Here is a 15489-nt window from a genome sequence, read left to right on the forward strand (position 1 = left end):
TGTGGCCCCAGGACTGCAAGTGGTGCCCAGTTGGCCCAATGTCTTCCAGATGATGCTTTTGGCAAAACAAGAGGGTGAATTATTTCTCCTAGGAGCCTCCTGGACTGGTAACTTACCTTTTGAACAGGTGATAGCCCTCCCCACATATTTTAAGATAAGAAGTGGATAACTGATCACTTCTAGGGCTTTGTTTTGGCATTTTTGTTGGTCCATGTGGCACCCAGAGGGTCCCAGGGACAGAAAATAGGCCTACTAGACATCACTAAGTTGTTCACTGTTCTAAAGAGCAATCAGGTTTGAGTTTCCCTAAATGTATCAGTCCTGTCATGCACAGAATATGGTTATAGGTGGTCTCCTTGCTGCTCACCAGGCAGAGAGAAGTGGAGATAATCAAAAGGAAAGAGCCACCATTGGTCTTCTTCACTGCCTTCTCATCAGCTAAAGTGGCAGGTTCTAAGTATCATTTTTTTTGTAATTAATTTTGTAAGATGGTACAGCATCATTATTAACTAGCAAAACAACCACTATTGTAGTTATTTCTCCTGGAAATTATTTGAATGGATAGATGGATGGGTGGATGGGAGGAGGAGAGGAAGAAAATGGCCCATAAATTGTAGTGATTTCTAAGAAGACCTGCCTACCAAGAGGTGAAGGCAGTAAACAGCTGTTGGAATGAATGAGGCAGCTTCACTCTCTCCAATAAGAATGAATAGCAGGCAGTTACTTGTATGAGGCAAAGGACCAGGTGATCCTTGAGACACAATGGTGGGGGAGCTGAACCGGCCCCATATTTTTGTTGATGCTTCTCTGGGCTATAAAGACAAACAATGTACAGTACTTCTTACAACAACCTTAGTGTTGACTCCAGAGTATGTGTGTGTGCATGTGGAAGAGGAGACAGTTAATGATTTTGTTCTGGTTTAGAAGTGGAGTAATTTATTTGCTGTCCTTATCCTCAGGTCTTTTAACTGTTTGGACCTTGAATTTATTTCCACATTCAGGGTGTTCCCAGGCATTCTGTCACTCATATACTAGCCAAACAAGTCCAGCCACTTTTTCAGGAACTGAACTTTATCCAGTGTCGTTTACCTATTCAAACACACCTCATTCTGCTCAGCTTAAGCATTTGCTGGGTTTTGTCATGGCCAATAAATAAATACATCCTATATGTGTGTGTTTAACTTTGATATGTTTTCTTTTATGTCCAAGGACAGCACTGTAAGAGGAATGTGCCAGCCTTCCCATGTGTAAACCTATTACTGAGCACAAAGAGTGTAGTTACTCAGTACAAAGCTGAGTACAAAATGTATAGTTTCCCCTATGTGGCAACCATTTGCACATTTCACAATATTGGTTTCTCATACTTGGAGCTTGTTATGAAATGGGAGTTCCCCTTCAACTTTAGTAACCAAATCGCTTCTTATCCCTTTTATTGCTAGTGACAACCTCCTGGTTTTTCTCATTTCAAGTAACAGACAGACTTGGCCAGCATGGTTACTTTCCAGTTTTCTATTTATGCTCTGTTTCTGACTGGAATTGTGCTTCAGACCTCTGCCTTAGATACCTACATAGCTGCTGTCTATGAGCATGCTGTTATACTCTCAGGAGATACCCCAGAACTTGTCACTCCAGAAGATGCCTTGAAGCTAATGAACAAAAATTTAGACATCTTAGAAGAAGCCATCAAAACAGCTGCTGAGCAAGTACTACTCCTTCACTTAACATGATGCCCTTTAAACAACAGTATTCACCCTGGAGGTGAATATATTTAAACAGATATCTTTTTCTAGGGAGCCCAAATCATTGTGACACCTGAAGATGGCATTTATGGCTGGGTCTTCACACGAGACACAATTTATCCTTATCTTGAGGATATACCAAATCCTCAAGTCAACTGGATTCCATGCATCGAGCCTGAAAGGTATTTTTCCTTCTTGATTTCTTCGTCAAAACAAAACAGAAATGGGCAATTTCAAGCACATGTAATTTTGACTGCACTGTTCTTTAACATTTCTTCATGGTGGTGGAATGCATTCTGGAGAAAGAGTTTTGTGTGTGTGCATCTGTGCATGTGCCTCCAAGTTGCCTCTCAACATACGGCAAGCCCATGAATTTTATAGTACTACTAATTAAAAGAGTTTGTCCACTTTTTTTCTGTCTTTTCTTTTTAAAACATTTTTTTTTTTTTTTTTTTGTGGAAAGAAAAAAAGATGGAAGAAACAATGGGAAAACATGGGGTAGCTAGAAGTGGATCTACTGTAAAATGCCTCAAATGATACAAAGTAATTGCATCTACTGAAACAGCCATGTCTGGAACCACCCAGGGTGAAATAATTGTGCATTTTTTTGCTAGTTTTCAATGGAAATACAAAATGCAGACATTGATTGACTCACTGATTGATTGAATTTATATGCTGCCTATCTTCTGGGGCTAGATTCCAGTATCCAAGGTGGCTAGATTCCAGTATGCAATAGTCATTGTGAATACATGGTGGTGTTTGCTCCTTCTTTGACTGCATAGTGTTTTTTATTCCTTCTGTAAATATATAGTGGTGTTTGCTTCTTTTTAGTTAAGAAAAAAATGGACAATGCTGTTGGCCTGATATCTTGTCAAAATAAACAAACAATTTTGTGAGTGCTTTCTTGTATTTTATTTGAGTGGGATTGCAGTTAGGAAGCCCTTTGATATTGAAATGAATATGGTAGATGATACTTCTGAGCAATTTGCTGTGAAGTTTGGTGTCTCTACCTTCATTATAAACACATTGTTTATAAAAAATATTTATCAAATTTTATTAAATAGTTATGAGAAAAGTATCTTGCCATACTTCATTGACAGAATGTCTATTTAATTAGTGATCTATTATCTCCTGGGAAACCCCGCTGACCCTGAGTGGTTTTTATCTACATTTGTTGGGTCTTGATTTTGGTGTTTTTCAGGACTGGTAGCCAAAATTTGTTTACTTTAAGGGTTTATTCTTTCTTGTTGAAGTTGTCTAGGTGTTTGTGGATTTCAGTGGCTTTCCTGTACATTCTGACCTGATAGGTGTTGGCATGGTCCAGAATTTCAATGTTTTCAAATAGCATTTTATGCCCAGGATAGTTTATAACGTGTTCTGCTACTGCTGATTTTTCTGTCTGACCCAGGCTGCAGTGTCTCTTTGATTCATGTTTGAACACTGTGTTTGGTGGTCGCTTTGTAGACTTGTCGACAGCTGCACGGTATGCGGTAAACTCATGCAGCCATGAGAGGGTCCTTCTGTCCTTCGCTGAATACAGCATTTCCTGGATTTTTCTTGGTGGGTTTGTAGATCATTTGGAGGCTATTGTGATGAACTGACTCACAAACCAGCCAATCAGAAGCCAGAGACCCTAAGCCAATCAGGTGCTGGCTGAGGAGTTTGAAGATTCCTCTTGGCAGTTGGTTTCAGTCAGTTAGGGTTTGGAACCCTAAGAGAGGAAGCTGGTGTTCAGTTGGGGAACAGTAGAGTCCAAGAGAGGACTGTGTTCCAGGAGTTCCTGAGGGAGCAGCATTTTGTTAGAGTGGGGTGTTGATCATAGACCAAGAAAGGGTCTGATAGGTCCAGAGAGGGACAGTATTAGTTTGGGAGTCTAGAGAAGAGAGACTCAGTGTAGCCAGACTCTGAAAGAGGGGTTTCGTTTACATAATTTCCTAGGGGATATTATAGCCTGTGTGGCTGAGTTATTAATTGGGATTTAAGAACAAACCTGTATATATGTAACCGAGAAAGACACAGTAACAACTTCATGTCGAGTTACCTTTTTCCATTCTGTTTTAAAATAAACTTTTATTCTTGTTTGAATATCCACTTGGCCTGTGTTTTGAAATCAAACCACGCTACTGATCTTTGGAAATGCAGGGGTGTGGGGCCATCATAGGAGAGTATCTTGGGGCCCTTCACATAAATTAGGTGGGAGCAGGGTCAAGGTGAAGGGTGGGCAGAGACCTTCACATAAATTGGTGGCAGCAGTGGGATAACAAAAGTCCCAAGTGCTTGCCTCAACAGAAAGGTTGTTCGTCACAGCTATGTCTGTGACTCCTTTGGAGGCTATGTCTGTCACTCACTTTCATGCCAGCATTCTCTGATGATGCCAGCCAAAGATGCTGGCAAAACATGAGGAATGAACTTTTCCAGAACATGGCCACATAGCCCGAAAAACCCACAAAAAACTATGGATGTCGGACATGAAAGCCTTTGGCCCCATTCCCACTGGCTTATAACACGGATCAGGATGCGAATCATGGGTGCATTGTTTCCATTTCAGTGTGCATTCGACCTGCATTGCTCCGATATCATTTCCATTGGAATTTGAATTTGAACCGATTTATCCTGAAAAAACCTGAATTATTGGTCGATAAACTGGTTTTAAAAAACAGTGGCTTTTTAGCAAGTTTTCCTGTGCCTCCGGAGTCTGATTCACAGCATAAGAATGAGAACAAAAGGGTGTCTCATTCGGGAACGGGGATGGGAGGAGCAGTGCTCAAGGGGCTGGCCTGGGGCTGTCACCCACTTGTTCTCTTTCCTGCATTGCAGGCGCCATTTTCTTCCGTTCATACAGCCTTTGCCCCAGTGGATTGGGAAGCAGGGTAAGGCGATCGTGCTACATTGCGCTCCACATGCAGTAAACACATTACTCCCTCTGCAACCTCCCCTCTGTTCCACATTCATAGACCGATGTGTGAGGAGACCCATTGAACACCATTTTTAACTATTTTTTTCTTTTTTGCCTCTGCCTGAGCAGCAGATGGGCTTTGCAGTACATGCCTGCTTGATCGCCTCAATTTTTCCCAGTAGGTGGCAGTAGAAACACACATTTTCCACAGGCCACATGGCTGCTTTCTGAAAATCTAGAAATCTGTAAAAGCCAGATTTTCTAGCCAGTAATATTCATGTAATGTGATATAGCCCCATGAAATTAAATAATATTGCTAAAGAAACAAGCACAACACCTGTCACTGTATAAATGTTTCCCTGACATCCACAAAATATTGCTTGTAAAAGTTGTTTTTTTACAGGTCAACACAGCTACTTTTAGGAAGTTAAACTGTTTTCATGTTTCGGGAGGATAACAATTTAAGTTGTGATCCCACATACATTTCCTTGGAAACGAGCACCCCTGAATTCATTTTGGATTTATTTCAAAGTAGATATGCATAGGATTACTCTAGGACAGATATTTCTGAACCAGATCATATTGTATATTGATATACATTGTTTGTTTCACAAATTTGTGTCCTAGTGTAATTCTAAGTGTATCTACTTAGAAATAAGTAGATGAATTCTTACCCTCTTAAAGCCAGTTGCAAAATCTTTTATCATTAGCTGCAATCTTTCTTCAAAATAAAAACAAAACCTAGAATCACACATGGATTGCAGCACCCTGTGTGCAAAACTGCAGACAAGATATTAATTACCTTTTAGGTTTTTAGCTTTCAGGGACTTAAGAACCTGGTCCCTCAACATTACTAGTTGTCATTAATTTTTTCTACTTGCAAATACTTGAAAGGAGATTTCTTTCTCCATCTATCAGTGTCATATCATTTACTATGAAGACTCTTACAAGCATGATGTACTCTTAGAAATGTCCTCCATGCAGAGTGACCTGAAGTCCTAACTGCAAATGAAGACAAAGCACCACAAAATGTAGGGCATGCCAGGGAAATGGAGGAAATTACCAAATAATAGCTAAAAATAAATGTAGTCATGCTGAACATGGAGGACATTTTGGAATTTCTCCTGTATAGATGGCTGAAATGTAGGACATGTCCTGGAAAAGAGGAACATCTGGTCACCCTGCCTCCATGGGTTCAGTTTAGTTTACTCCCAAGTAAATGTGTTTGGTTCCAAAATCCCCCGTGGATAACAAAATCCATATATGCTCAAGTCCCATTAAATATAATGACATAGCAAAATGGTGTCCCTTATAAAAAATGGAAAATCAAGGTTTGATATTTGAAATTTATACTTTTTTTGAACATTTTCAAACTGTGGATGCTTGAATCCGTGTATAAAAAATCCGTGTATAAGAAGGGCCGACTGTAAGAGAGATTGCAAGCAGCCTTTACTATACCTGGGAGGGCTCAATAACCATTGGTTCCTTACCTTCTCTGTGCTTGATCATTTAGCACATTTCTGATTGCTAATGCCTGAGAAGGCATTGCACAGAAATCTTGGTGATCCAATTTTGCCTGATTATTTCAGGAGTGTGGGTCTGCCCCCTCAGCCTAGCCTTGTGGGAAATTGGGTCCCCAACCTTCTGCCCTTGCCCAAGGGTCCATGTTAGTATGAGATAGTAAAGTCAGAATAGGAGACTATTCTCAGTTTCAACAAATTGCACATGCTGCAGTGTGGCAATATAAAAGAAGTTGGAAAATTAGGATGCAGGAGAAAGATTACAAATGAGCATAGGATTGTTAACAGCAGGGACATCACCATGGATCATCTAAACTCAGGCAAGAATGCTTCCTCTATCGTAAAAGTTTCCCCTTTGACAAGGTTGTCAAGTTGGGTCATGTTCTGCAGGGTGCAGTGTTCATCTCTGTTACTAAGCCGTCTCTGATGGTGATGTGGCCAGCATGATTGCACTGAATGCTGGTACCTTCCCACCAAAGTGGTACTTATTTATCTACTTGCACTTTTACATGCTTTCGAACTGCTAGGTTGGCAGAAGCTGGGACTAGTGATGGAAGCTCGTCCTGTTGCGGCGTGCTTGGATCTTGATCTCCCAACCTGCCAATCTTGGAACCAATAGAGTCAGTGTCTTAACCCCTGAGCCACCACATCCCTCTATGATAGGTGTCGAAAAAGTGCAGTCTTTCAGATGATGATAGATTACAGTGCTCAACATACCTCACCACTATGCTTGCTGGCTAAGGCAGATAGGACGGAGTTATAGTCCAACTACATATGGGGAGGGGGGGCTGACCATTGTTCAGCCCTTTAGGAAGGGAAGAATGAGTCTAAATAAATAAATAAAAACCATTAATATAATCTGCTGAAAGGCCATAAAAAACAAATAAAACTAAGCTTGGGAAAGCAGATATTAAATTGGAGTAGGCAACTGTGGGACACTAGGGGGCTGCATTAGCTCCCTTGCAGACCTAAGAGGTCACACTCCACCCCCACTGAACCCCCCCCCCCTCTAATTCTTTGCGCATGAATGCCCCAATACCCTCTAGAGGCTGTGAGGGACATTTTTGCCATGTTGTCAGCCCCTCTCAGCCAGGAGAGCCCTTTTTTCAAAATAGGAAATGGCCAGACATCACTTCCAATTTTTAAAAAAGTATTTTCTGATCCTAAATGACCTGGGGGGGGATCCAAAATATGGCAAAAATGCCCCCCCCCCACACACACACACTCCAGAGGGGATTTGAGGCCAAAAGGTTTATGACCCCTTAGTGACCCTTATGACCACAAAAACGGCCCTGGGAGCTACATGCTGCCCATGGGCCACACTTTACCCACCCCTGTATTAAAAAGTACAATTATTGCTAAACGGTGTTTCTCAACTGCCTTTAAAATAACAGGTGGCATGGTTTAATTTTTGCTGAAGTGATGCAAATGTTTGCATTAGAAATCTTAATCAGAATGAGTACATCAGTAGTTAGTTTTTCAGCTCTTCCAGTCCTTGCATCATTTGTTCTCATTGTAATCCTTTTATTAGTAAAGATAACAAGGTTTATGTAATAGTTGTTTGATGAACATGTAGGCAGTGGATAGGTAATTTTATTGAATGAATGAATGAATGAGATTTTATTTATATACCACAATTCCTTCGATCATGGCGGTTTACAGAATAATAAAAATACAAAATTACACAATCAAAGTCCCCCCATATTAAAACAATACAATACAAAATTATAAAATCCATCATTCAATCCTAATAATTAAAAACCAGTAAAAACACAGTGGAGGCAGTTCCAACCATTACAATACACAAGGAGAAGGATGGCATTAATAATAATAATAATAATATGTTTTATTTATAGACCGCTATTCCGCGATGATCATAGCGGTGTACAGTAAAATCGTTAATACAATAAAAATACAGTTAAAGGAGGGAGAAGTCTCGTCCTTCAGGCAGTCCAAGATGTTGCTGGGTCTGCCTGATGACTCCCTCTGAGGCCGAGATGACAGTTGAGGAGGGAGGGGCCTCTTCCTTCAGGCAGTCCAAGATGTTGCTGGGTCTGCCTGATGGCTCCCTCTGAGGCCGAGATGACAGTTGAGGAGGGAGGGGCCTCTTCCTTCAGGCAGTCCAAGATGTTGCTGGGTCTGCCTGATGGCTCCCTCTGAGGCCGAGATGACATTAGGACACGTGGGGGAAAGCTTGGCGAAAGAGGTAAGTCTTGAGGTTTTTCTTAAACGACTCCAGGGAGGGGGCTGAGCGGAGCTCGTCAGGGAGAGAGTTCCAAGTCTGCGGGGCCAAAGCAGAGAAAGCCCTATTGCCTGTGTAGTGTATTAAAAGTTGAAAAGAAGTCTGCTTTTTGGTAAGATTTTGATCCCATAGTAGGACTGATTATTTCTGTGTTCTTCACATATTCTGGACAGTGAACTGCAAAATTTCCTAAGCAAGTAAACTTTCCTGTTATCACACACTGGTCTAGGCAACCCATGTCAGAATGACATTTGCCTTATTAGCAAGGAAAGTCAGACAGTAACCAACACCCCCAAAATGACATCCCTGCATTACTGATAGGCATTAGTTTATACCACACAGTCAAGGACCCTTTCACATTACACAATTATAGCACTGTAATTCCCTTTAACTGCCATGGCTGAATTTTCGGGACTCTTGGGATTGTATTATGGTGAATCTCTAGAGCTCTTTACCTGAGAATCCTAAACGTCCCACCTTAAGTTACAAACCCAGGATTCCATAGAATGCTGCCATAGAAGATAAAGTAGAATGATAGCACTATAACTGTGCAGTGTGAAAAGGCCCTGCGTCTTGTAACCTTTGTTGGTCTTGTATTTTATGTTTAAACCTTGTGATCTAAGTATGTTAAAGGCACCAGATCCCATCTGATCTTGAAAGCTAAGCAGGGTCAGCTCTAGTTACTACAGTTGGCCCTGCATATACACAGATTTTTTTATCCACAATTTCAACCATCCAAGACTTGAAAATATTCCATATATATATATATATATATATATATATATATTTCCAAAAAGCAAACCTTGATTTTGCCATTTTATATAAGGGGCACAATTTGACTACACCACTGTATATAATGGGAGTTCAGCATCTATAGATTTTTGTATCCACAGGGAATCCTGGAACTAAGCCCCAGCAGATACCAAGGGCCCACTGTATTTGGAGACTGTCTGTGTGCTGTAGGCTATATTTCAGAGAAAAGGATGGGCAGAACCACCTAGAAAAACCCTGTAAAATTTATAGGATGACAGATGACTTGAAGGCACCCATGCACTTGTAACCCATGGATCATAGCTGTGAAACAGTGATTCCTCTTCTAGATGCCAAATGGTATTAGAAGAGGGGAAATGGCTGGAAAATGGAGAGTTGGGAAGGAACTTCTGTAGAATTACTGGGAAGCTAGCATGGGCTGCTGATTCTAATCTCTAGGCCAGAGGTTGCCCATCCCTGACACAGAGTAAATGGCACTTTGGACCACAGTGTGAACTATTACGATAGATTATTTTCACCTTATTTGATTTTATGTTCATTATGGCTGCTATAATGTGATAAAGCTTTATTGTTGCTGCAGGGTTTCCACCAAACCATTTTCTCTGGTTACTTCAAGATTTCTTCCCATTCGTGAAATCACCATCTCTAAAAATAATCTCTCTGAAGTCTTCGGTACTGCTGAATCAACCAGCTTTTCCATCTTTTCTGTCTTTCATTTCTTTCTTCCTATTCCCAGCCTGGCAGTAACTATGCAATCTTCTTTAAGCTACCAGATTCTCAGTTAATAGATTCAAACAAGTCACAATTCCTTTGCCCCCCCTTTCACTAAATTATTATTATTGTTTTTTTTCTTCTCAACATTAGATATGGATCAACCCCAGTACAGGAGAGACTCAGCTGTATGGCAAGAAACTACTCCATCTTTGTGGTTGCTAACATGGGGGACAAAAAAACATGTAACTCTAGTGATCCCCAATGCCCCAGTGATGGTCGTTATCAATACAACACAAATGTTGTTTATGATTCAGAAGGAAAATTTGTGGCACGTTATCACAAGGTAACAATTCCATCATACATTCCAACATTTCACACATGAAAATCAGGACACATGTGGCCAAGTAACATCAAAGTGTGGTCAAGATGGCAAAAGTTGTTAATGGGGAAGAACCTACAAGCTAGGAAAGGCTAAAGCAGTTTGCTTTTGTCTGAGTCTACTAGGAAGGGCAAGATTCTGCTTCCTGCTCTCCTCTACCCACTGTTAAGCTAATTGAGTACAAACTACTTTTGCACTTTGAACTCAGTTTGCAACAAGTGAAGTAAGCTGAGGGCAAAGGAGGGAAGTGGGAGAAAGAGAAACTGGAACATTGTAAAAGCAGCTGGGAAAGTGTGACACAAGAGGATTAATAAGGACTGCCCCTGCCAAATTTAAATAGTTGGGAAGCATGCTATTTTCTCTTTGATTCCTCGAAATCAGTGGTTTCCACTCATAGTTCACCTGAAGTTTGAGGCTGTTGGCCGTCAGTTCCCGTAAGCTCCTGCCAGCATGACTCCTGATAATGGATTCCGGGGGCTGTGGTTCTACAGCATCTAGAGAACCACTGCTCTAAATAAGCATGGGGGTGTAAATTCACATTGCTCTATTTGAACTTGAAGAAAAGTCTACTCTTGCCTCCATCTATTGGTAGTACACATGCTTCCTGCTCTTGCATTCCATTCTATGCTGCTTTCTGACTGCACTAAGAGTTGCTGGCAAGACAAACCATGGTAGATAATAATCTCTCACTTTGAAAAATGTGAATATAAAATGTTACCCAGACCTTATATTTGTTTCAGTTATTTTATCTGTAAATTAACACTTTACTTTATGGCCATTTAAAGAAAAACATATAATACTCTATGAAAATTAACACAGAGAGAAGATAACACCAAAAACTATGTATCCTGTCTTTGATGCATAATTTTCTTCCAATTGTCTCCTTTCTTTCCTCTTACGAACAGTACAACCTTTTTGCATCTGAGGTCTACTTTAATTATGCGAAGGATCCACAGTTTGTTAACTTTGACACTCCCTTTGGGAAGCTTGGTGTTTTCACTTGCGCTGACATGCTTAATTTTCATGAACCTGCTGTATCGCTTGTGGAAAAGTTCAACGTGGACACTGTCCTCTTCCCTACTGCTTGGATGAACACTCTTCCACTTCTGTCTGCTGTTCAGTACTACTCAGCCTGGGCTATGGGAATGCGTGTCAACCTCCTGGCAGCTAATATTCACAAGCCTCAATTTGATATTACTGGTAATTGCAACCTCCATTTATTCTGGTAATTTCAAGCAAGGCTAGAACGCTTGTGGAGACAGAAGGGCACTGATGGAAATTAGATTAATTTATGAATTTCTAATGAAAACTTTGTATTCCAGCTGTGATTTTATTCAGAAATCAACCTGAGAAAAGAATCACACTGAAAGATGCAACAGAATTCAATGGCATCTTAAAATTTGTTTCACAATGAAGTTTCAATACTGTGGTTTGATTTAAATTTGCTACAACAAAATAACATATGGCTAAAAGTAAAGGTATTCCCCTGTGACCTGATTGTCAAGTCAAGTCCAACTGTAGAGGGCAGCGCTCATCTCTGTTACTAAGCTGAGGGAGCCAGCATTGTCAAAGACAACTCTGTGATCATGTGGCCAGCATGACTGCACAGAATGCTGTTACCTTCCCACCAGTGTTACCTATTTATCTACTTGCACTTTTACATGCTTTCAAACTGCTAGGTTGTCAGGAGCTGGGACTAGTGACAGGACAGGAGCTTACTTTGTCATGCAGCACGTGGGCCTCAAATTACCAACCTGTCGATCTTGCAGTCGTCACAACAGCATCTTAACTACTGAGCCACAGCATCCCTCAACATATGGCTACTCCTTTCAAAATACGTTCAGTGCTATAGTTGTGACTGGTACAATAGTTATGACTGGTGCAATATAGACTTGTTATCTATATTTTAAGTTATGTTTTAATAATAATTGTTTAATTGTATTTTATGGGGGGAAGGGATTGTGGGACAGGGATATGTATCTTTTAATCTTGTAAGCCACCCCGGTTGTGATATACAGAGGTATGGGATAAAAATAAATTTTTATTATATATTTTTTATTATTCTTTCAAGTCATGCAATACGCATGAGATGACTTTTCAAGCAACATATTTTTGTGTATTTAGGTTTGCAGGGTGGGACTATCCCAAGCCTTGAGGTTTCGGCATCAAAACTTGATACCTAGGAGATTATTGCATATGTCTTAGCCTGTCTTTTCCCCAAAGAGATACACACACATTTAACTGTCAATAACAGATCTTACTGCATTCTCCTGTGGCCAGGTATCTGCAGCCCTTATGCAACCCAGGCTTATCCTGCGGCTTTTCAAGGACAGGAAAATCCTGCCCATCTTCCCATTTTTTAAAAAAATATCTCATAGGGACTAACTAATGTGGGACAACAAAGAGTTCATGATGCCATAACCAGAAGAAAAACAAAGTTCCTGTCCTATATAATGTGATGAAAATAATAGGACAAAATATGACTGCTACTGTCCACATTCAGTGTGCTTAGTGAATGACCAAATGATGAATAGTGCTGTTTATACCATATGACTTGTTTCTATGGTGATCTTTCTTTTCCCTACATCATGCAGTTAACCACGTAGTCTGGAAGAATTGCTCCATATTTATTTCATAAGCCCTTCTTCTGGCACGCCTGCTCTCTTTGGGTTCAGGTTAGTGGAGAAAGCCAACATGTGGATAGCATTCCTAGGGGCTCATTCAGACTACATAATTATAGTGCTATTATTCCACTTTTAATTGTCCTGGTTCAGCCCTATGGAATCTTGGGTTTTGTAGCTTGGTGAAAATTTTAAATATCCCTCCCTAAACTGCAAGACCCAAGTTTCCATGGGATGGAATCATGGCAATTAAAACTGGAACACAGTACTACAATTGTGTAGCATGAATGTGCCCTGTATTTACTTGTTTCTCATTTCACCTATATTCCACTCTTCCTCTAGGGCAGGAACAAAGTTTGGAAACATTACTACTTTGAATTAGAGTTACCAGAATGCCTCAGTCAATATGGCCAGGGGCCATGCAGGTTGGGGAATTCTGGGCACTGCAGTCCAGAAATGCGTCTTGTCCAATCTCAGGTCAGAAGTGGGGAACACGTGGCTCTCCAGATGTGTTGGACTGCAAATCTAATCACCCCACCCTAGAGAAATAAGTAGCAAAACCCAGTTTCTTCTCAGTCTGTTTTGTCACCCACAGGGAGTGGTATCTTTGCACCTGATGGCCCCAAAGTGTATCATTTCGACATGGAAACACAGAATGGCAAACTCCTGCTTGCCCAACTTGATATACACCCCCGCCTTTCACCCACATACCCTCCTCCTGTTAATTGGAGTTTATATGCTTCAAGTGTTAAGCACTTTGTACCAGAGACCCAGGTGTTCACTGGAAGCATCTATTTTGATAATTTCACTTTTGCTGAACTATCCCAACAAGCAGGAAACTATACCGTCTGCCACAAGGGCCTCTGCTGTCACTTGAGCTACAAAATGACTGAAAAACGAGAGGATGAAATTTATGCAGTGGGTGCGTTTGATGGGCTTCATGTGATCGAAGGAGAATATTATTTGCAGGTAAAGGAGTTGTGTGGAACATCATTCTGTTATAGATTATTGATTATTTTAAAACCAGAATTTTAACCAGAAATCAGTAGGGAGATCAAGGAGCTTGATCGGAAAGGAAACATGTTTATTTTCAGCTGCAGCATTTTTCCCAGAGGAAATTCATATTCCAAATTCTGGGACCACGATTCTAAAATGAACCAAGTTGTTATAGTATTTGAACATAGGAAACTACAAATCACATTTTCATTGGTTACATTGAATTAAACATTTACACCCCTGTATATTCATTGGATGTCCTAACATACGTCTCTATCTCACATGGCTTAGCCATCAATCTTTTATCTATATGTTTTGTTTCACTGTCCCTAAACTGTCTCTTGCAGTACTTTCTTTTATTTGGGCTAGCAACTTAAAATCTGGAGCCATTTCCAAATTGTTTACATTCCAAAGCAGAGAATTTGACAAGACCTGAAGCCTTCATTCTGACAAACTTTGCCCTCAGTTCATTTCAGTACTATAATTTTTGATTCCTGAACGTAACTAAAATTCTGAATTTTAACCACTCTACCACAATTCCTCTATAGAACCTGAAAGTGACACATCACAAATAATGATATTTTCTGGTTTGGGAAACAATGGTGAAATGATGTTACTTTGTGAAAGAATGTGAAAGCTCCTGATGTCATTAGGCTTTTGGTGAAACTTTTTTGTTCATCATTTGGGGGAATTTGGGGCCACTTTGGCCAGTTTTTCTGTTTAATCCTGTGGGATTAATCCTGGAAACAACACAGCAAGATATTTTTGGGGGTCAAAATCAGGATAAAATTGTTTATCAATCAATAGATAACCATATAATCATAGTGTAGGACTATTCCAAATCCCAGTGCTGCCAACATATGCATTTTTCCCATTCCATGAGCATGAAATGTTTTTCCTGTTTCTGTGGCTGACTTAAGCCCATGAATATTCCTCTCCTCTCTCTTTCCATAGATATGTACACTTCTGAAGTGTAATAGCACAGACGTGAAATCATGTGGGCAGCGAGTAGATATGGCCCAGACAAGATTTGACTCCTTTTCCCTCAGTGGCACATTTAACACTAGTTACATCTTTCCAGAAGTCTTGCTCACTGAGACTCAACTGGCCCCAGGAGAATTTCAGGTAAGGGATGAGATAAAGTTGCTTCATACATTATCAAGGTTTTGTTTTTTTTAAAAAATAAAATGATTAGAAACATTTTTGAAAGAGATTGCCATGTTAGGGTACAGTGGCACTGTAGAAATAATGCAGTTTGACGTCACTTTAAGTGCTGTAGTTCCATCCTACGGAATCCTGGGATTTGCAGTTTTATAAGGTCTTTGACAATCATTTACATTTACCTTTTAAGTGCACCCCTAGATATCAGTAATTATTTTTTGTCTTCATTCATAACACAGTTGTATACAAACATGGTTCTCTCTGTACACTGTTTTTCCTACAGGTATTGACTGATGGGCGTCTCATTAGTAACAAGAAAATATCAAAGCCACTCTTATCTGTGGCTCTTTTTGGAAGATGGTATGAAAAAGACTCTCCGCATCCACTGTACACATCATAATGAGCTTGTCCTTTGTTACTTTGCTTCTTTTTTTACCCAATCAGAACTCT

General features: G+C 40.3%; 1 protein-coding gene across 1 annotated transcript; it reads left to right on the forward strand.

The window, feature by feature from the left end:
- Window positions 1-1480: 1480 nt before the first annotated feature.
- LOC149311100 (pantetheinase-like) lies at window positions 1481-15475 on the forward strand. The gene is made up of 7 exons (XM_089530352.1): window positions 1481-1703; window positions 1791-1921; window positions 10033-10225; window positions 11167-11461; window positions 13478-13851; window positions 14833-15003; window positions 15323-15475. The coding sequence occupies exons 1-7, from the start codon at window positions 1491-1493 to the stop codon at window positions 15437-15439; spliced, it is 1494 nt and encodes a 497-aa protein (XP_089386478.1). The 5' UTR covers window positions 1481-1490; the 3' UTR covers window positions 15440-15475.
- Window positions 15476-15489: the final 14 nt, after the last annotated feature.

The sequence above is a fragment of the Sceloporus occidentalis genome, unplaced genomic scaffold, assembly GCF_023333645.1.
Source record: "Sceloporus occidentalis isolate IW3139 unplaced genomic scaffold, rSceOcc1.0.p SCAF_6, whole genome shotgun sequence".
Taxonomy (NCBI): Eukaryota; Metazoa; Chordata; class Lepidosauria; order Squamata; family Phrynosomatidae; genus Sceloporus; species Sceloporus occidentalis.

Excerpts from the sequence above, each read along its gene's own strand:
- LOC149311100 (XM_089530352.1), top strand. The coding sequence starts at position 1,491 with ATGGTTACTTTCCAGTTTTCTATTTATGCTCTGTTTCTGACTGGAATT. Across the intron at positions 10,226-11,166 it reads TTGTGGCACGTTATCACAAG|TACAACCTTTTTGCATCTGA; the intron begins GTAACAATTCCA and ends TCTTACGAACAG. Across the intron at positions 15,004-15,322 it reads TGGCCCCAGGAGAATTTCAG|GTATTGACTGATGGGCGTCT; the intron begins GTAAGGGATGAG and ends TTTTTCCTACAG.